A 25,468-nucleotide genomic window follows, 5' to 3' on the forward strand; every position below is an offset into this window, starting at 1 on the left:
CATGGGTGGCGTTACGAACTTTCCACAACATCCCCTGTCAATACTCCCCCTTTTTATCCGAGTGGACGCGTGACCCCGACCCCCGGGTCCGGAGATCCCTCGAGCCACCGCGGATCCGGATCCGAGCAGCCCTGGCTGCTGACACGGGGGCAGCTTACATCCTTTCCCGACCTTGCTCCCGCTCCACAAATTTTGTCAGAGCTGCTTACAAGTGGCATAAAAATGCCAAAAGTCGCAACATTTTTTGCATTACTCTGCATTGTGCAGAAAAATTGGGACTATTCATGATGTTTTAGGCCAGTTTTGGGGCAAAACAGTTTGATGAATCATCCCCTAAGAGTTTAGTAGGACCATTTGAGATGCCTCATTAAACATCTGCACCAAATGTATCTTCCATTGACTTCAATTTAAAAAAATCCATAAAACATTATATTTTATGTCTAGTTGTAGAACAACGCATAGATGACCAAATGTCCACTTATGTAATGAGTGTGGATTGGCAGCTGTTACATTTCTACTTACAAGCAACAACCATTAGATTGTGCAAACTGTATGCAGATGAACAAATATTATAAGACCATTTGTCTTTCGTCCCCATACAAGTTACTTTATTGTCAGATGCACATTCTCTTGTTACACAAGGGAATGTGCCCATAACCAACAATGAATTTTAGGCCCGCCTTAAAGATGTCTACTTGAGCTGAAATGTTACCTTCTGGTTAATAGATTTTTTTTATACATGGAGTGTTGTTGGACAACTTAGGCTGCTTTCACACCTCCGGTTTTTCTTGTGCGGCACAATCTGGCACTTTGCATGAAAAACGCAACCGGTTTCTTTTGCTGCCGGTTGCATTTTTCCTGCATAGACTTTAATTAGGGCTGCATTGTGCCGCATGGTCTTGCGTTCCGTCCGTTTTTTGCCGCATGCGGCAGATTTAGCCGCTGCGGCGACCGGATGGAACGTTCCCTGGCACGTTTTTTGTGCGGCAAAAAAAAACGCATCGCACCGCGATACGGCAAAAACCGCATCCGGCCGCTGCACGCAGTTTTTGCCACTGCGCATGCTCAGTAGCATGCCGCAAGCGGCAAAAACCGGACGGGCCGCATTTAAAAAACGTATGCAAAGGATGCGGCTTTTTCGCCGCATCCGTTGCATAGGTTTTAGAGCCGGACTGGCTGGCTCTGCACCTACCGGATGTGTGAAAGCAGCCTTACCTGACTGAATCAGTTTTGATTTCATAGCAGTTACCTGATAGAGTGAGTAGATTCAAACAAAAAGTCAGCAATGCGTAGGATAAAACCATGATAACAGGTATGTCAGGAGACCTGCTTTTAGTTGAAATAATGCAATCTCTTTACTGATTCAGTTGGCATCTATATACAACATACTGTACATGCACTTTAAATATACAATTTATTTATAGTCCTTTACACTTATATATTGTTTGTCTCTTTTTACCCAGGTCTGAAAAAAAATTCGACTCCAATTCAGGTATGATTGACTGTTTAAGTACACTTGCATTAAGTATATGTATGAGTCAAATTTGCTATCTGTTATGCTCACAGGGCGAGCAGGGGATTTAGTGAACCCAGTGGGCCACATCACATAGAAAACCCAGAGGGGCTTGTCTGTGTAACCCCATCAGGTTTTCACCAGACCATCTAATGGTGAGGGTATTACGCTGCAGGTGTGAGACCTGTTGCCATTAGGGAAGACTGGTGCAGCGACAGGTGGCCCCAGGGGTATGGGACTGACAGTCTCTGGTGATTGGTAACAGCAGCAAAAGGTGTCAAGGTTTCGGCCTGGATGGATGGATGTGACAGCAGCAGCTGATAAGGATACTCTGCAGCAGCAAATGTTGTGGTTGGCGGCCGGCATGGCAGCTAGTAGCAGCAGACTTGGGATAACAGCAGCAGTATATCGGCAGAACACTAACACACAAACATAAATCAGCAGCAACATATAGCACAGTACAGCAGCGGCAATGGGACCTAAGAACTAGCAACATATCAAACTCATTGCCCAGGTACCTCCCTTAGGGGAAAGGTGCCCTAAGTACCCGCAGCTGACCTGAGAGGCATTTCCTGTTTGTAGTTCGCTGTCCTTTAAGAAAAGGGGCATGGCCGCGTGCACCCTTCGGGCAGAACTAGGAAGGCTAAGAGGTGCACTCAGGCTTTGGGGGGCAACAGCATGGCATGGGGTAGCCGCCGCTTGACATCTACGCATGTGAGGGAACCGACATCCCCACCAGAGGAGGGGGCAGTACAGCGTGGGGACGCTGGTATGGGCGTTACACTATCTGAATGCATACTGTGCTACAGCTGTAACAACACTCTGGAACTGACTGACAGTGGTTCTGCATTGCATCACTACATACTGAGCGGTAACAAACTTCTCCGACCACACCTCTATGACTGAAAGCCCAAGGCTGCAGAGAGAAATAAATAAAGTTACTCACCTCCAGGTAGCTGAACTTTCATTGCGGTGGCCGGGCAGTTTTAGAGTGCTATTAACCTTGCAAATAAAGCATTCGAACTCCGAACCTGAGCCCTGTGTTTTTAGTTGCTGTTCTGTTTGAAAACTGAACCTCAGGTTCTCTCATCTCTAGTTATGTCCATTTATATTTCTTTTAAAAAATTATGATAATTGATATTTACTAATACTACAGTTATTGTGTTCATTTGCAGGATTTCTTTCTGCTGTGTACTATAAATATTTATGTGCAGTGATGCATCAAATAGTTTCTATGTCAAATTGTTAGGCAAAGGCAATTCTTAGTATTTAGACATTTAAGATTCGTGCACAATATTGTGAAATGATGTGCATTTTGTAATTTAAGGGTATTTTAATAGGTTTTATATCACTAAAGTAAGCAGGAAAAAAAAAATCTAAACAGATACTAAGCCCTGAAAGAATAAAATATACAGTGGTACTTACGTAACTTGTATGCTCTTGACTATATACAATAAATTTAGACTAATGAGAAATTATAGGAGAGAAGTGACATCCAAAAATCCACCAGGTGCATAGCCTTCATTAACAAGTCTGAGCTGCATACTGCTACCATGAAATCATAAGGAGAATTTAGGGGCCTGGATTTAATTAGACCTCCATGGATATCTACAGAAAACACAAATTGTATAGAATTACATTCAGATTTCTAAGCGTTATAGCTTACAAGAGTTTGTTAAGTTTAATAATGCAGAAAAGCATAAGACAAGGCCAGCACTCCTATAGTGTTAAATTGATGAACAGGTGCACCTATGCTATGGCAAATATACAAACATATACTGTATATACAGTGGTACTTGAAAGTTTGTGAATTCTTCAGAATGTTACATATTTTTGCCTAAATTTTACCTAAAGCTACATCAGCTTTTCACACAAGTTCTAAAAGTAGATAAAAAAAAATCAAATAAAACAGAGCAAAAAATGGAAATTTCTGAAGGGTTCAAAAACTTTCAAGCATATAATGAATAAATGAATTCCACTATTATCTATCTAACTCAAACAGGTTTTAATTATAGATATACTAGATCAAACATTTTACCCAGTTAATCAACATAATAGTGTTCTTTCCATTCAGGATAAGGTACTGGATAGTACTTGTCATGGCTGTTGATCTGCATTATGAGACTAGTGACAGATTCAGGGCTAGAGAGTTATTTCAATGCAAGACTCTCAATATTAAATTTATTTTCTTTCTTTTGGCTATGTTTACAACATTATGTATACAACTTTAAAAAATAATCTTTCATCGGGTTTTTGCTGCCCTATCTGAGAGAAGCTTAAATAGGTGCAGAAATCCTGATTCCATGCCTGTGTCATTTTCAGGACTTCTTTCTATACTTTTGATAAAATAATGTCTTGTCTGTTGCAGCTCTGCTAGTCATCTCCATGATGATCACCTGCTGTATAGTTCTCAATATTTCTCATCCTCACCATTGATTGGCTGCTTTTACAGTGCAGCCAATCACAAACTGCTTTTACAGTGCAGCTGTCAGTCAATGGCACAGGAGGGGTTAGGTGGAGCTCATCATTATATGAACTGTTATAGCGGAGAAATAAAAACATTAATTTTAACAAAACTAGAACAATGAGCCCAGTAAGTAACATACTATTGAAATTAGGGTATATCTCCATATTTTATGCCACTTTGAGATTCGTAAGCATACACCTGGTGACAGATTTTCTTTGAGTTAACTTTAATGCCATGTATTGTCCAAATAGCCAAATAATATCATAAAACCCCTGCATTTACCCCGTATTAATTTACTTCTCTGTATACAGCTCTGTGGTTCAGGCACGTAGTAGTCAGTGTACAGCTTGCATAACAGTGTAAATTTGGTGTGTACTCTAAATAATGCAATACACAGCCATTAATGTCTAAACTGCTGACAACCAAAGTGAGTACACTCCTAAGTGAAAATGGCCAAATTGTGTCTAATTAGTAATTTTCTCTCCCTGGTGTCATGTGACTCATTAGTGTTACAAGGTTTCAGGTGTTAATCGGGAGCAGGTGTATTAAATTTGGCTTCATTCCTCACACAATCTCTCATACTGGTCACAGGAAGTTCAACATGGCACATGATGGCAAAATATTTTCTGAGGATCTGAAAAAAAATAATTTTTGTTCTACATAAAGATGGCCTAGACTGTAAGAAGATTGCCCACACAGGAGAAGGACTTGGGTATTCTCATTACAAATAAGCTGAGCAGCAGCACTCAATGTCAAGCAGCAGCTGCTAAAGCAAACAAGATTTTAGGGTGTATAAAAAGAGAGATTAGATCCCATGATCCCAACGTATTGTTACCCCTCTATAAATCACTTGTAAGGCCACATCTGGAATATGGGAACCAGTTTTGGGCTCCACATTTTAAAAAGGACATTCAGAAGTTAGTCAGTTCAAAGGCGGGCAACTAGACTATTACAAGGAATGGAAGGCCTCCCATATGATGACAGGTTGAAAAAGTTAGCTATGTTTAGCTTAGAAAAAAGACGTCTCAGAGGAGATCTCATTTATATGTATAAATACATGTGTGGTCAATATAAAGGACTGGCAAATGACTTATTTCTTCCAAAGACAATATCAAGGACCAGGGGACACTCACTGCGAGTGGAAGAAAAGCGATTCTGACAGCTAAATAGGAAAGGGTTCTTTACAGTTAGAGCAGTCATACTGTGGAATGCCCTACCACAAGAGGTAGTAATGGCAGATACTATAACAGCTTTGAAAAAAGGGCTGGATGATTTCCTCAGTACACAAAACATTGTTGGTTATAAATGACTTAGTGACCAAATGTAGAACTGGTGGAGGAAGGTTGAACTGGATGGACCTAGGTCTTTTTTCAACCTAAGTAACTATGTAACTATGTAACACCCTGAAACTGAGCTGCAACATGGAGGCCAAGACCATACACAAATGTGTCCTGCCAACAATTAGGAATGGTGATGGGAGTGCCATGGTTTGGGGCTGCATGAGAGCTGCCAGCTGTCGGGAGCTACAGTTCATTGAAAGAACCATGAATTCCAACATGTACTGTGACATACTGAATCAAAGCATGATCCCTTCCCTTTGCATTACAGCATGATAACGGCCCCAAACTCACCTCCAAGATGACCACTGACTTACTAAAGAAACTGAGGGTAAAGTTCCTGGGCTTCCCAAGCATATCTCCAGACCTAAACCCTATGAAGCATCTGTGGGGCATCCTCAAATGAAAGGTGGAGGAGTGCAAGGTCTCTAACATACACCAGCTCCATGATGTTGTCATGAAGGAGTGGAAGAGGATTCCAGTGGCTCCTGTGAAGCTCTAGTGAACTCCAAGCCCAAGAAAGTAAAAACAGTGCTTGAAAATAATGGTGGCACACAAAATATTGACATTTTGGGCACAATTTGGCGATTTTCACTTATGGGTTGTACTTTGTTGCCAGTGGTTTAGACATTAATAGCTGTGTTGAGTTATTTAGAGGACACCAAATTTACACTGTTATACAAGCTGTACACTGAATACTGTACATTGTATCAGTGTCAGATCGTGTTGTCCCATGAAAAGATATAAAATATTTACTAAAATGTGTAAGATGTGAGGGGTGTACTCACTATTGCGATATACAGTATGTATTACTCATATATATCATGCTAATGACTATAGAACAATAAGGCGTGACATGTTCACTGTTATTTATTCCTAGGTTACATTTTGATACAAATATATTATTTTTTAGGGCTTTTTCCTCTGTTTGCCTCTGGGCCAGCAGATGGCAACTGTTGGCTTTCGTAAACAAGAAAGAAATTCTTAACTGCTTGTGGGCTGCCTAACGCCTTAAAACTGGCCAGTTCGCATTAAACTCTGCAATGACTTTTTCAAACGTCAATTATGAGTCAACAGGTGTACAGAGACTCTGTTGCTGCAGGATCGGAAGGCTACCTCCCAGACATAATTCTCGTATTACAATCTCGGCCTTCTTGAACGCTGTATAGACAATGCTAAATGTGTGCTGTGTATTCATTTTACAAAGCAGAAGTAGCGCTTTCTCCTCCCCTTCCAACAATCATGTGATCACATAGTATATAGAGACGCCCAAGCCTAAAGATTCCTGTGAACCATTCCCCATCCATAAAAATTAGAACTAAATAAAAAAGACTCTAGAACTCTGGAACAATATGGCAGATTTAAACAAAACCTAAAAAACATTACTTTACGGAGCAGTATAAATAAAAGCAAAAAACTTTTGACCTGATGATGGGTCTTGTCAATCTCTGATGGCAGCGTTTATATGGAGTGGCTCCCATCCCACCCGTGATGCATTAGCTGGATACTGGTGGTTACAGGCAGCAGGGGATCTACTGAAGGCCACCATTGCTGTCATCTCAGTACTCCTATGAAGCTCAGCCACAGAACTATTTTCACTATATGCTGCAATGCTGTTCCAAGGGATCACATATTCAACTTCTAAGGAACCTAAAAAATATAGTAAACAAAAAAGTTTCTAAAAATTTAAATCACCCCCATTTTTCTTCTAAATTAAAAAAATAAAACATATTTAGTGTCCCTTTGTCCTTAAAAGTCCAGAATATCAAAATATAAAATTAATTAAGTCAAACGAAAATCAAAACACAAAAATCGTGGTTCAACTGCATCGCCCTAAAAGAGTGTTGTACAAACCCCAAACTGGTATCAATAAAACCGTCAGCTCAATTTTTTTTACCACTTACATTAAAAAAAATTGATATCACCCTAATCATACAATCATGTTTCCAGTTCATTTTTACCATTCAGTGAACATTGTAAAAATAACAAAGCCCCCAAAACAATAGTTAAAATGCTTTATTTTCAGAATTTCATCCCATTTGGATTTTTTCCCATGATTTTCAGTACATTGGATAATAAAATGGATGGTGTCATTCAAATCTACAACTCGTCCCTGAAGAAACAAGCCAACTTATTGCTTTGTCGATGGAAGTTATGGCTCTAAGAGGTGGAGGATTAATGCAATCTTAGGCTGGAAACACACCTATGCGTTTAAAATCGGTCCGAGTTGCCTGAAAAAAAACTCGGCCGATTTTAGTTCGCGTTAGGTCAGAGTGCAACGCAAATGCGATGCTTTTTTTAAATTATTTAATGACTTGCATAGCGTGTGTAATGCGTGTGTAATGCGTGTGTGTTCCTTTTTTTCTCAGTAGCTGTCATCTGCCATTGAGCTATGCTACATGGCCGTTGACAGCAGACACAGCCAGATCCATGTAGCAGAGGTGAATGGCCGCTGACAGCAGACACAGACAGAGCCACACGATCAGAATGAAATCGGATGAACTTCACCCGACTTCATTGTCATCCCGCGGCTCTGTCTGTGTGGCATGGCCTGATTTTCAAAAAACCCCTGAGTGACCGCAGTGATCGGCGCTATCAGCGGTGCCGTCACTGAGGTTACCCGCGGCCACAGCTGCAGTCCTCCCGCTGAGATCTGTGGCCGCGGGTTACCTGAGTGATGTCATCGCTGCTAGCGCTACTCACTTCAGTCGCTGCGGGGAGCTCACAGAGAGCGGTCGTGCTCTGTGACCGCTCTCTGTCAGCTTCCAATGTAGCAGAGCTGACAGTGTCGAGGGACCTCTGTGGATTACGTCGGACATGGAAGGGTATTTGGGGACTTGAATAAAGTGGTGAAAGAGGTTGGGTTTTTTTGTTATTTATTTCAAATAAAGGATTTTTTGGTGTATGTCTTCATTTACTTAATCTTACAGGTTAATCATGGAAGGTATCTCGGGGAGACGCCTGCCATGATTAATTTAGGACTTAGTGGCAGCTATGGGCTACTGCCATTAACTCCTTATTACCTCGATTGCCACCGCCCCAGAGCAATTCGGGATGGCTGGGTACAGTCCCGGGACTGTCGCATCTCATGGATGCGGCTATTCCGGGCGGCTGCTGGCTGATATTGTTAGGGTGGGGGGCTCCCCATAACGTGGGGCTCCCCATCCTGAGAATACCAGCCTGCAGCCATGTGGCTTTACCCTGGCTGGTATTAAAATTGGGGGACCGCACGCCGTTTTTTTTTAATTATTTATTTATTTTTTTAACTGCATGATATAGACCCGCCCACCGGCAGCTGTGATTGATTGCAGTGAGACAGCTGTCACTGATCGTGGGGGCGTGTCTGACTGCAACCAATGATAGGCGCCAGTGGGCGGGGAAAGCAGGGAATACGAAATTGAATAATGAGTGGCCGGCTTTTTCAAAAGAGGAGAAGCCGCCGGAACAGTATGAACGCCGTGCAGCGCCGCGCCGGTGATCGGGGATCGGTGAGTATGAGAGAGGGGGGGAGAGGGATATTCCGACATGGACAGAGAGAGAGAAAGACCGACAGAGAGAGAGACCGACCGACAGAAAGAGAATAGAGACCGAGAGGGAGAGACCGACTGACATTAATCGCATGTTTCTCAAAACACTGGAAATGAGTGAGGTCTCACAATGTCGGTCAATCTCTATGATTGACCGACATTGTGAGACCTCACTCATTTCCAGAGTTTTGAGAATCATGCGATTAATGTATTTAGAAAAACAAATGTCACTAGGATGGTGAGAGTGCCGGTCTGTGTGACATGCATTTTTTTCACGCTCCCCTAGAGTTGTATTGGAGAGACTCGTGCGAGAAACTCTCCAAAAAGCAGCATGCTGCGATTTTTTTCTCAGTCCAATTTGGACTGAGAAAAAAATTGCAGATGAGAGCTGAATCATTGAATAATGTGTCTGAGTGCAATGCGAGAATTTCTCGCATTGCACTACTGTGAGAAACTCGCAAGTGAGAAGCCGGCCTTACAGGGGTTTTAGTAAACTATTGTCACCAGGTGGAGTTTAGTGCTGGGTTGAGCACTGATGAACTCAGTGCTATCAACTTACCTGTCATGTTGATAGCGCTGCAGGAAGTCACTGAGCTTAGTGGCCCTTGCCATCTACATCAGTAAGGCTGCTTTCACACATCCGTTTTTTGCCGTCCGGCACAATCCGGCAAAAAAACTGATGCAACGGATCCGGCGAAATAACGGATTTGTAGCATCAGTTTTTTCCATGCGTTCCTTCCGTTTTTTGATGGATCTGTTGTGCTACTGAGCATGCGCAAGTTCAAAAAACCGGATCCGTTGTTGGATTCCGTCATATGCCGGATGATGACGGATCTGGCGCCCATAGGCTTTCATTGTAACTCATGCCGCATTTAACTCATGCCATACGATTTTTCGCCGGAGACAAAAAACGCTGCAAGCAGCTTTCCATCCGGCTGCCGGATCAGCTATTTACGCCGCATCCGGCAAAAGCCGGATGCAACCCAAGGCCATGCGGCACAATCCGGCGCTACTACAAGTCTACAAGTTTTTACCGGATTGTGCCGCACGGCGAAAAACGGATGTGTGAAAGCAGCCTAAGCTGCTGAGCCACTCAATAAATTCCATAGGGTGGAAAAATGTGTAGCGAAGAAATAATGTGTGGCGCTGCAGGACAGAAACTGGACATGTGTTTCAGTCTAAACATTCTTCTGCCACCTAAACTACAGGGAAATAAATGATAAAGCAAAAAGAAAACATAAATGATTGATTGCTCTCAGTGAGAGAAACAAAATTTAAAATTTTGTAGTTGTGATACCTTTTAATGGCTAACTAAAATAATTTTTTTTTTTTTGTTTTTATTTTAGTTAGCCATTAAAAGGTATCACAACTACAAAATTTCAATTTTGTTTCTCTCACTGAGAGCAATCATTTTTCAACTGGCTAACACGGTACCAAAACCTTTTTCTTTTAAGAAAAAATAAAAAAACCCATAAACTCTGTATTAGTATCATGATAACATTTCTGTTATTGCTTTATAATGGCCCGTCCACAACTTACCGTATATACCTAGGCAGGAGTACCTTAAATGACACATGATAGTTTGGGGAACCCTGAATAGTTTTTGCATCGGGGCCCAGGATCCTCTAGTTGCACTCTTGTCTGTAGACTTCACCCAACCTGTTTCTTTTTATTTTAGAAATTATTTTCCTATTATTGCTATCAGGCAGTATATACTGTAATTAGAGGACTACGTTATTCTCACAGAAGGTACCTTGGACATAAACAGTTAATTACAACAGTTAAAATTGCTGATAATTTCACGGAAAAGGTAAATGTCCTGGCCCAGGGCGAATTCCTGTAGCAGCTGCGATTGTTCACAACATTCATGACAGCAGAAGTAGATCTCACATTCTCACGTCCTTGTAATGTAAACACTGACTTTTTAAAATGGATTTCCACATTAAACTTAAAACGGGATACAGGTACATTGAGGATTAAACAGGCAACAGATAATATATTCCACTCTACATCTCTGGTTTTCAAACCCTACGTTTCATCCTCAGTTACTGGCGATCTGAGTGTCATTGATTTTATTTAAAGGAGAGATAGTACTATACAGCAACAGAATCTATTGCAAATTTTTCCTGGAAGGATTATGATAGTAAAACCTTTAGGCTGTGTAAACAGAAGATGAGTAGCCTCTCTTATAGGATGATCATCTATTTGAACTTGTTATTTTGTAACAATTGTCTGATATTTTACTTCTGCTGCAGTGACCAATAGTGATGTTATAATGAACTCAATGATACGATAATGAATTCAACAATACTATTTCTTTTTTTTTTATAAGAAATCTCTGCTTTAATCTTTTCAGTGCTGAGCAAGGGTTTACCATACACATTAGATTAAAGAGGTATTCCTATCTCCAAGATCCTATCCCAATATGTAGTAGGTGTGTCACAGCTGAGGATAGAGGCTATATCAGCCGTATAGGTCAACACAAAGAAAGGGAAGAGGAATGCCTTGTTCCTAGGGAAAAGGAGGAAGTGGTGACCGCTGACAGCAACCTGCAGCTCACCCTCACTGCCCTCACCAACCCTATACATGCTCCGCACCTGTCATTGAGCAGGATACATGGAGCCCTAATTTGCCCTGGCAAATATGCTCTAAGTAATGATGGATGATATGAGTGCTAGTTAACACCAATAACACTAAAGTAAGCCAAAAGGAAGCAATACAAGGGAAACACGAATGCTATCACCTGAGCTGAGGGGAAAAACTGACCGTTCCCCAGGGTCAAAGAGTCTGCTGGCTTCAGAGGCAGGGAACTTTCAGATAACACGTGCCGGCAATCTCTGTGATCTTCTAGCACTCGCTGCCACTGGATTGTCAGCTGGCCGTGACATGTTGTGACACATCCGTGAATAATAATATTAGCAAATACCTCCAATTAGAAATGTTGTATAGTTTTCCTGATATAGCCAGGTCTCTTACCTTATGTGCAGGGCATTGCAGCTTAGGTATCCATCGTTAAGACCACTAGCAACTAACTAGCTAACTGTGACTATATGCTTGGTTGTAACCATAGATACCTAAGGTCCTGCAATGCCCTGGACATGAAGTAAGAGACATGGCTATATCAGGAGAACTTTACTACATTTCCAATTGGAGGTATTTGTGTCGCGGGCGGGGGCCGCTGCCGCTCCTGTGGCTGCTCGGCTCCGGGTTCGCTGCTGCGGCTCGAGTAGTGACCGGACCCGGGCTCGCACGGGTGTCCGTCCTCACAACCGTCGGAAGGGGATATTTACATGGGGGTTTGATGTGTCTGTGACGCCACCCGTGGGTTGCGGCGAGAGATGGCGACACCGCCGCTGCCCGGTGATGGGACGCCCGGGGCTGATGGAGCGGGGCAGCAAGATGGGATCCCCTCCACGGGTAGGGGAGGTATAGTCCCGGGCCCTGATTTCGGTGCACGGGAGTAATGGCTGCTGGAGGGGGCATGCCGGGTTGGACCGGGGATCAATGTTGTACTCACAGTTCAGTAATTACACACAAGTCCAGTGGCAAACCAAGTTGCCAGTGACCAGCCGCCTCCAGCGGGTGCACCCGGGTCCCACACCCGGGCGCAGCAAACAGGGGTCCCCTCCTCTTGCACTCTGCACTTTCATCTTCTCTGGGACAACTTTGTATGGAACGGTGAAGTCCACTCCCAGTACTGTGCACGTTGGGAGCTGTGGCCCGCGAAATCCGACCCCTGGAATTTCTGTGGGTTCTGACGGACACCCTATCCCCCGCGTTGGGCCTTCGCCCCGCTCCCTGGGCTTCTGGAGAACAAGGCCTGAAACCTCATCCTCTGCTCATTGATTAACACGGGGCATGCAACCTTCCTCATCTTAGGATCCAGGCACCCCGTCTGTGCACGGCCTCCGGACCGGATTCCCGCTGTCAGCACTGGCGGGCTACAACCCTGCCCCGGTTGACTTTAGGTCTCCCACGACCGGATATCCGTCGCCTGTGGCCCTGTTCACTGTCTGCCACCTAGCCAGGTAGTCCAGGGGCCCCTACCCCTGACTCCACTTCACTTCCTCCAGAGTCAACTGTCAGACTTGAACTCTCCACTTCAACTCCAAAACTCCTCTGACTTGTTCCCTTCCCTGACACCTCAGGACCTCTAGGTGGGCTTTCTCATCTGCCTGATCCCGCCCACTGGTGTATCCTTATTATCAAGAGGGGGTGGCTAGGCTTTAATGGCTGTGTGTTGTACCTGGGTGTGGGGTTTTGGTGGTAACAAGGACGGTGGACTACTTTTGTGACTACCTGGCTTTGCCAGGGCGTCACATTTGCAAATATTATTACTACACCTACTACATATTGGGATAGAATCTCGGAGATGGGAATATCCCTTTAAGGTCTCATTCATACATCTGTATTTTTCATCAGCATTTTTATGCCAAACCAGGAGTGTCTCCAAAACACAGAACAGGTGTCAGTCGTTCAATTTTAATTTTCCTCTGTAAGGCTGGCTTCTCACTTGCGATTTTCTCGCAGTAGTGCAATGCGAGAAATTCTCGCATTGCACTCGGACACATGTTAATCAATGAGGCAGCTCCCATCTGCTATTTTTTTCTCAGTCCAAATCGGACTGAGAAAAAAATCGCAGCATGCTGCGTTTTGGAGAGTTTCTCGCGCGAGTCTCTCCAATGCAACTCTATGGGAGTGGGTAAATAAACGGATGTCACACGGACCGGCACTCACACTATCCTAGCGACATTCGTTTTTCTAAGTACATTTATCGCATGTTTCACAAAACACTGGAAATGAGTGAGGTCTCACAATGTCGGTCAATCTCTATCTCTGTCAGTCGGTCTCTCCCTCTCGGTCTCTATTCTCTCTCTATCGGTCGGTCGGTCTCTCTCTCTGTCGGTCTCTCTCTCTATCCATGTCAGTCTATTCCCCCCCCCCTCTCTCATACTCACCGATCCCCGATCACCAGCGCGGCGCTGCACGGCGTTCACACTGCTCCAGCGGCTTCTTCTCTTTTGAAAAAGCCGGCCGCTCATTATTCAATCTCGTATTTCCTGCTTTACCCACCCACCGGCGCCTATGATTGGTTGCAGTCAGACACGCCCCCACGATGAGTGACAGCTGTCTCATTTCAACCAATCACAGCTGCCGGTGGGTGGGTCTATATCATGCAGTAAAATAAATAAATACATAATTTAAAAAATCGGCGTGCGGTTCCCCCCAATTTTAATACCAGCCAGGGTAAAGCCACACGGCTGAAGGCTAGTATTGTCAGGATGGGGAGCCCCAGGTTATGGGGAGCCAACCACCCTAACAATATCAGCCAGCAGCCGCCCGGAATAGTTGCATCCATTAGATGCGACAGTCCCGGGACTGTACCCGGCCATCCCGAATTGCTCTGGTGCGGTGGCAATCGAGGTAATAAGGAGTTAATGGCAGCAGCCCATAGCTGCCACTAAGTCCTAGATTAATCATGGCAGGCGTCTCCCCGAGATACCTTCCATGATTAACCTGTAAGTTTAAGAAAATGAAGACATACACCAAAAATTCCTTTTATTTGAAATAAATAACAAAAAAACAACCCTCTTTCACCACTTTATTCAAGTCCCCAAATTCCCTTCCATGTCCGACGTAATCCACAGAGGTCCCTCGACGCTGTCAGCTCTGCTACATCGGAAGCTGACAGAGAGCAGTCACAGACCACGACCGCTCTCTGTGAGCTCCCCGCAGCGACTTAAGTGAGTCGCGCTATCAGCGATGACGTCACTCAGGTTACCCGAGGCCACAGATCTCAGCGGGAGGACTTCTGCTGTGGCCGCTGGTAACCTCAGTGACGGCACCGCTGGTCGCGCGGCTCACTGCGGTCACTCAGGGGATTTGCGGTCACCGGCGAGACCTTCACCGGTGACCAAAAATCAGGGGCCATGCCACACAGACAGAGCCGCAGGATGACAATGAAGTTGGGTGAAGTTCATCCGACTTCATTCTGATCGTGCGGCTCTGTCTGTGTCTGCTGTCAGCGGCCATTCAGCTCTGCTACATGGCTCTGTCTGTGTCAGTGGCCATGTAGCAGAGCTGAATGGCAGATGACATTGTAAAAACGGATCCCATACGCATCAAACATGCATTGCACACGCACTGCAATCATGAATAAAATCCCAGGATCGCAGTGCAGTTGCATTGCACACTGATCATAAAGTGAACTGAAATCGTCCGACTTTTTATCATGCAACTCGGACCGATTTTACACGCATAAGTGTGTTTCCAGCCTGAGACTGGCTTTAGCATACAAACGCTGTTGCAAAAATACTGACGTGTGAATGAGACCTAAGACAGATTTTATCAGTCTGTCGTACCTATATGCCAGGATTTACTGTGCAGACTTAGGGGTGCACACTGAGGTTGAGAAACAAAATCCATAGTTACATAGGTTGAAAAAAGATCTAGGTCCATCTAGTTCTACCTTCCTCCACCAATTATATATTTTATCATTAAATCATTTATAACATACAATGTTGTATGCACTGAGTAAATCATCTTCCTTCCACTCTCAGTGAGTGCCCACTGGTCCTTAGTGTTGTCTTAAGAAGGAATAAGTCATGTGTCAGTCCTTTATATTGACCACACATGTATTTATACATATAAATGAGTAGGGATGGGCGATCCTGATCTGTAAAGATCGGGGATTGTACCGATCACATAGTGATTGTGTACACAATCCCAACCACACACTTTCCTGGGAAGCTTGTGTTACAGATTGGGTCCAGATCGGGTCCAGATCAGGTCATGGGCTGTAAGAAAAAAAAAGCACATTATTAAAAAAAACATTGTCATTATACTTACAGGTCCCGCGACGCGTCCTGCAGACTCCCGGCAGCTCCTGCTTCTGAGTACGATCATTGCTGTGCCGCCGGTAACCAGCAGTGACTTGCAGGACCATCAATGACATCATAGCATGTGACTGTCTGGTGTGAATGTTGATTGGCTTACAGACTGGTCACATGACTATGACATCATCAAAGGTCCTGGTAACTGAACTTTCATTGTCACTGTGTGAGCATCAATCTCCCCACAGGAGCGGTCGGTTGCATGTATTTCCTTGCAACTGATGCACTCCTGTCCGGAGATTGTCAGGTGCCTGGTGATGTGAGACACAAGTGCATCCATCCCCTCACTGTCAGCCTGCATGTTGCTCTGTAGAGAGTGATGTAGCAGAGCTGACTTGGTTCTCTGTGCTTCTCACTGTGTATAGACTGTGTCTGTGCAGAGTGATGAAGCTGACTTTGCTGTCCCTGTGGATTACGTCGGACTAAGGATTGTTTTTATAATAAAGATGGAGTCTCTAAGTATTTGTTTTGTTTTATTTCCAATAAAAAAGTTTTTCTGTGTGTGTTTTTTTTTACTGTTTCCTAGAAATTCATGGTGGCCATGTCTAATTTGGTGTGATACCATGAATTTCGGGCTTAGTACCAACTAAGAATACAAAGCTGGTATTAACCCCTTTATTACCCAGCATGCCACCGCATTAGGACTGCTGGACGAGCCGGGTAAAGCGCCTGGAAAAGGTGCTAAGAAACAATGTGCCCTTTCCAGGGGCGGCTGCGGGCTGTCGAGAATCCCAGTCCCCATTTATCTGGCTTTACCTTGTCTGGCAATCAAAAAACAAGGAAGCACTTTTTTTTTTTATTTATTTTTTTATGCTAGCCAGGTTAAGCCCCAACCCCTAGCTGCCTATTTGTACCCGGCTGAGAACCAAAAATATAGGGAAGCCCTTTTTTTCATTATTTAATGAAGTTCATGAAATAATTAAAAAAAACAACGACGTGGGCTTTGCCCAATTTTTGTGTCCAGACAGGTACAACTAGGCAGCTGGAGATTGGAATACGCAGCGCAGGATGGCCCAAGCTTTCTGGGCCCTCCCCACTGCAAATTGCAGTCCGCAGCCACCCCAGAAAATGGTGCTTTCATAGAAGTGCCATCTTCTTGCGCTGTATCCAACTCTTTCAGCGGCCCTGGTGCCAGGTGGCATGCTGGGTAATAAGGGGTTAATACCAGCTTTGTTTTACCAGCTAGTATTAAGCCAGAGATTCTTAATGTCAGGCCAAATTTGACCCGGCCATTAAGAATCTCCAATAAAGGGTTAAAAAAGACACCACACAGCGAAAAAATACTTTATTATAAATTAATACACAGACACACTTAGGGATTCCATGTTTATTACTCCCTCTCACCCCTCCACGATCCTGGTCTTCTGTCTTCTTTCTCCTTCAACCCATGCAGCTCTGCTATATCAGACAGCACAAGGGAGGAAGAACGCTTCTGCTCCCCTGTGCTGTGTAATCACTCAATGAGTGAGCAGAAGCTGCGGGTTGTTAAGCGGTGACGTCACCACTGCCAAAGTAACCTGACGGGTTGGTTGCTATAGCAATGGTGATCTCTAATCACCTGATTCCCGGCACCGCGATTCACCGGCTGTGGCAGCTGATCCCTGCATGGGGGCTGACTCTGTAAAGAGCGCCAACCTGCAAGGACGGGGAGCTGAACATGTGCCCGAACATCTCGCTGGTACACAGTGCTCACCGAGTATACTGAGTACTGAGATGCTTGGGCGAGCACCGCGTACCGACGAGATGCACTGACAGGACCTAGCATGACGTCATAGCCATGTGACCCAGTCTGTAGCCAATGAGATAATACAGCATTCACACGTGACTGGTCACATGCTATGACGTCACGGAAGGTCATTTTGTTACCGTGCGGCACAGCGATGATCGTACATGGCAGCAGAAGCGGCGGGAGACAGAGTCTGCAGGACGCGTCGCGGGACCTGTAAGTATAATGACAATGTTTATGATTAACTGTATTCTTTATTTTACAGCCCCCCCGCCCCAACTCATAACTATAAAGTCAAAGATCGGTGATCGGGATGCAAGATCGTATTATCTCAATCCCGATCACGATCTTTACAAAATGATCGGGCGAGTCTCCCCAATCCCGACCATCGGGGGGTATCGCCCATCCCTATAAATGAGATCTCCTCTGAGATGGTTTTTTTCCAAGCTAAACAAATCTAACTTTTTCAACCTCTCATCATATGGGAGGCCTTCCATTCCTTGTAATAATCTAGTTTCCTCCTTTAGGGCTCATGCGCACGTTGCATTTTTTTTTTGCGTTTCTGCAGCGTTTTAAGCTGCAGTGTCACATTGTCAAAATGCATGCATTCTGCTTTCCCAGCAAAGTCTATGAGAATCATGTAAAATCCATGCGCACAATGCTTTTTTTAAACGCAGCGTTTTGATTGTCAAAAATTTGACAAAATCTCTGCATTTAAAAAAGCAGCATATCAATTCTTTTGTCCATTTTGGCAGCGTTCTACACCCATTGAAATCAATGAGTTGTAGAAAAACGCTATCAAAATGCTAAGCAGTGCGTTTGCACTGCATTTTTGTTGCGATCCACATGTTTTTTTGACATAAGAAACAGTTCTTTCGGTCTCTCTCTGTCAATGTCGGTCTCTCCCTCCCATCCCCTCTCTCATAATCACCGATCCACGAACACCGGTGTGGCACTGCACGGCGTTCACACTGTGGCGGCTTCTCCTCTTTTGAAAATGCTGGCCGCTCATTAATCCATCTCATATTCCCTGCTTCCCCCGCCCACCAGCGCCTATGATTGGTTGCAGTCAGACAGGCCCCCACACTGAGTGACAGCTGTCTCACTGCAATCAATCACAGCCGCCGGTGGGCGTGTCTATATCGAGCAGTAAAAAAAATAAATAAGTAATTAAAAAAAAATCAACGTGCAGTCCCCCCCAATTTTGATACCAGCCAGGGTAAAGCCACACGGCTGAAGGCTGGTATTCTCAGGATTGGGAGCTCCTCGTTATGGGGAGCCCCCCAGCCTAACAATATCAGCCAGCAGCCGCCTGGAATTGCCGCATCAATTAGATGCGACAGTCACGGGACTCTACCCAGCTTATCCCGAATTGCCCTGGTGTGGTGGCAAACTGGGTAATAAGGAGTTAATGTCCTACGTTAATAATGGCAGGCGTCTCCCCGAGATACCTTCCATGATTAACATGTAAGTTAAAGAAAATAAACACATACACCTGAAAAAATCCTTTATTTGGAATGAAAAACAAAAAACACCCTCTTTCACCACTTTATTAACTCCTCAAAAACTCCTCCAGGTCCGACGTAATCCATGCAAGGTCTCACGACGCTTTCAGCTCTGCTACATCGGAAGCTGACAGGAGCGGCAGTAGAACACCGCTGCTCCTGTGAGCTCCATGCAGCAACTGTGCTGTCACTTAGGTTACTCGCGGCCACCGCTCTCAGGTAGAGGACTCCAGCTGTGGCTGCGAGTAACCTGAGTGAAAGCACAGCTGATCGCATGGCTCACTGCAGTCACTCAGGGGAATTGCGATCACAGGTGAGTCCTTCACGTGTGACCGCAAATCAGGCTACAACACAAGGAGAGAGCCGTGCGATGTCATCATGAAGGGGTAACCACTGCCAGCTGCTGCAGTGCTCCAGCGGCGATCCCTGCAAATGTCTGCTGATTTGATCTACCTGTGCCTGTTAACCTCTTAGATCGCGCAATTTAAGTGCCCGCTGTGGGGAAATCGCCTTTCCTCGCCGCCATCGGAGGTCCTGTGATGGGGAGCCAATGGTTGTCTGTCACTATCATGACGTAGTTCTTGTTACAGCCGACAGAGCGCCGGCTCTAACAGGAACGCCGCATTTCTGTTGACCAGAGCTGTGCAGCTCTGTAAAACAGTAAAAAAAAAAGTCAAACGTTTTAAAATATTAAAAAAAAATTAAAAAAACTTAAAAGTTCAAATCACCCCCATTCGCTCCATTGAAAATTAAACAGTTAAAAAAATAAAAAATATACACATATAAGGTATTGCCGCATTTAGAAATGACCAATCTATCAAAATATAAAATCAATGAAAAGCATAACAGAAAAGAAATTCCAAACGCCAAAATTACGTTTTTTGGTCATCGCAAATTTTGCGCAAAATGCAATAACAAGCGATCAAAATGTAGCATCTGCACAAATCTGGTATCATTAAAAACGTCAGCTTGAGACACAAAAAATAAGCAGTCACTGAACCCCATTTCCAAAAATCAGAACGCTACGGGTCATGGAAAATGGCGCAAAAAAAGTGTGCCACTTTTTTTGCACAAATTTGATTTTTTTAACACCTTAGATAACAGTAAACCTATACATGTTTGGTATATATGATCTTGTACCGACGTGAGACATGAGACATCACACCAACACATCAGTTTTACCATATAGTGAACACAGAGAATAAAATATCCCGAAAACAATCGTGCAGTCGCACTTTTTTTGCAATTTTTCCGCACTTGGAATTTTTTTGCCATTTTCCAGCGTACTATATTGTAAAGCTCATGGTTTCATTTAAAAGTACAACCAGGGATGGGATTCAAATTTTTAACACATTCTCTGTAAACCCCGCCTAGTTGAAAACCACACCCATTCAGTAACCACACCCATTTTGTTAGCCACACCCATTTACACGCACTTTCCTCAACCAAAAAATACAAGTAATTTAAAGTAAAATCTCTTTCCCCTTCTTACCCTCATATACCTTCACTCTCCTGTCCAGTACCAGTTGTTCCAGTCACTGTCACTCTTATTGTATTAAACGTTTTTTTACAATTTTTAAAAATTATTACTAAAGGAGCCCTGCTAAAATTGGAATGGAGAACCTTACTATACAGATCTCATCCCATGGGGTCTCTTTCCCCTGCAGATCCCATCCCATAATGGTCCCTTTCCCCTGCAGATCCCATCCCATTATGGCCTCTTTCCCCCTACAGATCCCATCCCATTATGGCCTCTTTCCCCCTACAGATCCCATGCCATTATGACTTCTTTTCCCAGCAGATCTTATCCCATGTACTCCTTTTCCCATATAGCTGCCATCTTTTGCGGCCCCTCTCCCCATATAGCTCCCATCTTTTGTGGCCTCCTCTCCCCATACAGCTCACATCTTTTGTGGCCTCCTCTCCCCATGTAGCTCCCATCTTTATGCGTCTCCTCTCCCCATATAGCTGCAATCTTTATGCGGTTCCTCTCCCCATATAGTTCCCATCTTTTTGTGGCCTCTTCTCTCCATATATCTGCCATCTTTATGCGGTTCCTCTCCCCATATAGTTCCCATCTTTATATGGCCTCCTCTCCCCATATAGCTCCCATCTTTATGCGGCTCCTCTTCCCATATAGCTCCCATCTTTATGTGGCCTCCTCTCCCCATATAGCTGCCATCTTATGCGGCCCCTCTCCCCCATCTTCGGCTCACTGAGCGCTTACCTGCTCCAAGCACCGGCAGCCTCTCTGTCTTCCGTCCTCCTCCGCGGCATTCTGCACACTGACAGGCAGCAGTAGAAGGAGCTATCTCCCCACACTGCCGTAACCTTTGCAGCGTCAGCGCGTCGCTGCACGCCGGGTCAGGGTGCAGACAGGCTCCACTGAACCCGGAAGTGCGGCGTGTACAGAGGTACGGGGATTCATTTGTGCTAGTGTCTTAAAGACACTAAGGCTATGTTCGCACGTTCCGTTTTTTTCCGCGTTTCTGCAGCGTTTTTAGCAGCAGCGTTTTTGCGCTAAAACGCATGTGTTTTTGATTGCCAGCAAAGTCTATGGGAAAAGCAGAAATCCTGTCTGCACTTTGCTTTTTTTTCAGCAGCGTTTAATTTGCATATTTGTGGGCAAAAACCATGCTGAAAAAGAAGCAGCATGTCAGTTGTTTTTGCCATTTCTGCAGCGTTTCCTTAACATTGGAGTCAATGAGAAATGGCAAAACGCAACCAAAATCACAATTCCTGCGTTTTTCATGCTTTTTACCTGCTTTTCCACTGCGTTTTTGGCTCCAAAAACGCCTGCTTTTGTGGACAAAAATTAATGGGTTCTAATGTTCCTTTACACACACACAATAACCGAAAATTTAAATGTTATAAAATTAGAAACTTCACCTATTTTTCTGATAAAATGTGCATAACCACTATTTTTTCATTAAAATTGATAATTTCCCATATAATTTTATTAAAAGTTAATTTTATACTTTTTTTCTCTTTTTTCATTCTTTTTGACTAATTCAACTTTATTTCTCAGTGTCTTGATCTCAAAAACGCATCTGCAGAAACGCAGGTGAAAACGCAGGTAAAAAGCGCTAAAAACGCGGTAAAAACGCATGCGTTTTTAGCGCTAAAAAATGGTCAAAAGCCATTTGGTCAAAAACCAAGGGAAGGAAAACGTGCAGAATAAACTGCAGGTACTCCGACGCAACGTGCGGACATAGCCTAACACAAGCGAATGCAGGGAACTGGATCGTCAGAGCTCTGCTATTTTAACAACCAATTTGCCTTGAACCGGACAGAACCGGCTGAATCTCACCCCTGAGTACAACTCTTCCCCCAAGAAACAAGTGCTCATATAGCAAAATTGATGGAAAAATAAAAAAGTTACGGCTTAGGAAGAAGTGGAGCAAAAAACAAAAATGGAAAATCGCCAGGAGGTGAAGGGGTTAAGCCAAAGCACCCTGTTTTGTTGGTTGGAGGATAGACTGAGTACAGGGCAAAATATTACAGATGCTAGAAAGCAGTGCCAGAAGGAGTGAGCAGTAGCACTATAGAGTCAGTAAAGGACAGTATAAACTCCTATCTGAGCAGACAGGACACCAACTGTGCGTCATTTGGAGTTTGCATGTCTGACACATTACTGTTCAGGTGTGTGGACAAGATACATAAATGGGGTCTGTGTATAAAATGCAGATCTGTACTCTATATGGAGGATCTGATCTTGCTTAGCCTAAAAAGAATTCTGTATGCAGGGAATTTCTGGCTGGGCTCAGTATAAGGCCATGTGTCCACGCTGCGAAAAATGCGCGGATTTTGCCGCGGATTTCTCACGGAAAAGCCGCGGATTTTCCGAAAATCTGCAGCAGCGGCACTTCCAAGCCATTTCAATGGCATTTTGGAAATGCTGTGTCCATGCTGTGGATTATTCCGCGGCGGATTTGCCGCGGATTTTGATCCGGAAAAATCTGCAGCATGTCAATTATTGTTGCGGATTTTGATCCGGATTTTGGCTATAGAATGGGGAAAAAAAAAAAAATCTGCATCAAAATCCGCGGCAATTGCGCGGTAAATCCACGGCAAATCCGCGGCAAATCCGCGGCAAAAAAAAGGTGCGGATTTGCCGCGAAAGTCGCGGATTTTCATGCAGAAAAATCCGCAGCAACATTCTACCGTGGACACATAGCCTAAGGGCATGTGAGCATGTTGCCGAATTTCTTGCATTTACGCTGCGTATTGCACCGCAGCGTAAACGCATGCGTCCTGCGTCCCCTGCACAATCTATGAAGATTGTGCATGAGATGTCCGCACGTTGCGTTTGAGAGCGCAGCGATTTGGATGCCAAAATTTTGTTCCAAATCACTGCATTCTAAAAAGCAACATGTCAATTATTCTGTGAGTTCTGGATGCAGCTTCCACTCTGTCTATGGGCGAGGCAGCATCCAGAGCGCATGAAATCAGCATCTATTCTGCAGACACACTGCATCCATTATGCAGTGTTTCTGCAGCGATTTGAAGCGCCCATGTGCTGTCAAATACCTGCAGAAAATTCTGCAGTGACACGATGCAACGTGCGCACATAGCCTTTGGCAGTGTGCTTCAAATTGCTGCAGAAACACTGCATAATGGATGCAGTGTGTCTGCAGAATAGATGCTGATTTCATGCGCTCTGGATGCTGCCTCTCCCATAGACAGAGTGCGAGCTGCATCCAAAACGCACCAAAATAGTGACATGTTACTTTTTTGAGTGCAGCAATTTGGATCAAAATTTCAGCATGCAAATCGCTGCGCTCTCAAACGCAACGTGCGCACGGAATATGCACAATCTTCATAGATTGTGCTGGGGACGCAGGACGCATGCCTTTACGTTGCAGTGCAATACGCAGCGTAAAGACATGAAAAACGCACACGTGCACACATAGCCTTAATAGGGTTTGGCCTTGAGTAACTTTTTTTTTTTTTTTTAAAGATGTCTGCTGTGGGGTCTGTAATAGTTTTGCGGGTCATAAGTACTTATGCTGTACCTTTGGGCATGTTCTAAATAATAGGTAGGGCAGTGCGTAAAATTTCTGATAGATTTTTCTGTCATATGTTACCGATGTCACTTTACTATTTTATATATGGAAGTTATAACATCATCACAAGTTAACCAGTATTCTAGAGTCAGTATATCACTCTTTCTTCTATCTGTCCAGACTTTTATTTTCAGCCACCACTTGAGCGCATAAGGGCAGTTTATTTACTTCCAATGGTCGCTGTTTTGGAAGCCAACCTGTTGTCATCAGAGAGTGTTTAATATTTATTTACACTGGTGATGTGAAACATCCTGGTCAGTACTTGCATTTGACTCGCCTTGCATAACCTTTCCAGCAGATGTCTTCACAAGCCACATGACTTTCCTTTTTTGCATCCTATTATGAAATCTGACCTAACTTTCCAGATGTTTTTAAAAAGAAATAAATGCAAAAAAAAGTTAAAAACATTGTTTTAAATAGCGATTTTTTTCTTTCCCATTTTTTGTATTCGTTTTGTTTTATTTATTTGTTTGTTTTAAATATTTCCATATACTAATTCTTAACAAATAGGACAAAAATCCAGGATTTTTGCTACTGGTATATTTAGGAAATGTTAGACTCCTGTAATATGTACAGCTCTAAAATATAAAGCATTTAAAACAAAAAATAGTGCATTCAGTGTCCTCCACGTTGAATCATGCCAATGGTCGCTTTCCTTGTGTATCAGTCCAGTCGTGGCGGTAGACCATCAGAGCGTTTGTCTTTTGAGTGTTACTGGGGATTTTCAAACCATGAGTCATAGAATTCCTCTATTCCCTCCAGGATTTGCTTCACTGGAGTTCCTTGTCTTTGTAGTTTTAGCTGGCTTCTTGAACCAGTTACTGTGCTGTGCAAATGGATGTTTTTGTATGACTGTGTGTAAAATACCTAGGGAGAAAGGTCACAGATTGACTCCTGTTTTTCAAGGAAATTGATCTCTTTCATTTTAGCTAGAGTAATTTCATTCAGAAACTTTCTTAAACTTTTTAACCTTTTCATTACATATTCACAAGCTGCTGCCTACTTGGATTTAAGAATCCCAACTCCTTCCTATTGGATTTGTTTGTGACTAATCCTATGAATTACTTCTATAGTTCACCATTAGTTTTTAGTTTACAGGCTTCTATCCATCAGGTTTTCATCAGTGCCTTGAAGTAAGGAAAGCAGTTTAGAATTTCACATATATTGGACCATTTGGCCATTCAAAAGAAATACCACTGGATATCCTTTTACAATCTTTGTGTTTTAAAATGAGGTGAAATTCAGGTTAAAACAGAAAAGTGGAAAACATCAGTGCAGTGTTCTTATAGCAATGCAGTTGGTTGTAGTTTTTGAGATTTTAGAATAATGGGTGTATACAGGTTTTTATAGCTTGTATTATTAATTTGTCTTTGTGGTATTTTACTAATTCCACCTTAAAAGAGCTCTAATACGTTTATGCAATGTTGATATATT

General features: G+C 43.7%; 1 protein-coding gene across 3 annotated transcripts in view; it reads left to right on the forward strand.

Annotated features, from left to right (window-relative positions):
• MSRB3 (methionine sulfoxide reductase B3) overlaps positions 1–25,468 on the forward strand; it is a 289,938-nt gene that overhangs the window by 225,838 nt on the left and 38,632 nt on the right. For all 3 annotated transcript variants that reach the window (XM_075344863.1, XM_075344862.1, XM_075344864.1), the window contains exon 5: positions 1,464–1,492. In XM_075344863.1, coding sequence (XP_075200978.1) covers positions 1,464–1,492 — 29 coding nt within the window. The remainder of the gene's footprint in view (positions 1–1,463; positions 1,493–25,468) is intronic.

The sequence above is a fragment of the Anomaloglossus baeobatrachus genome, chromosome 4 (genome assembly GCF_048569485.1).
Source record: "Anomaloglossus baeobatrachus isolate aAnoBae1 chromosome 4, aAnoBae1.hap1, whole genome shotgun sequence".
Lineage (NCBI taxonomy): Eukaryota > Metazoa > Chordata > Amphibia > Anura > Aromobatidae > Anomaloglossus > Anomaloglossus baeobatrachus.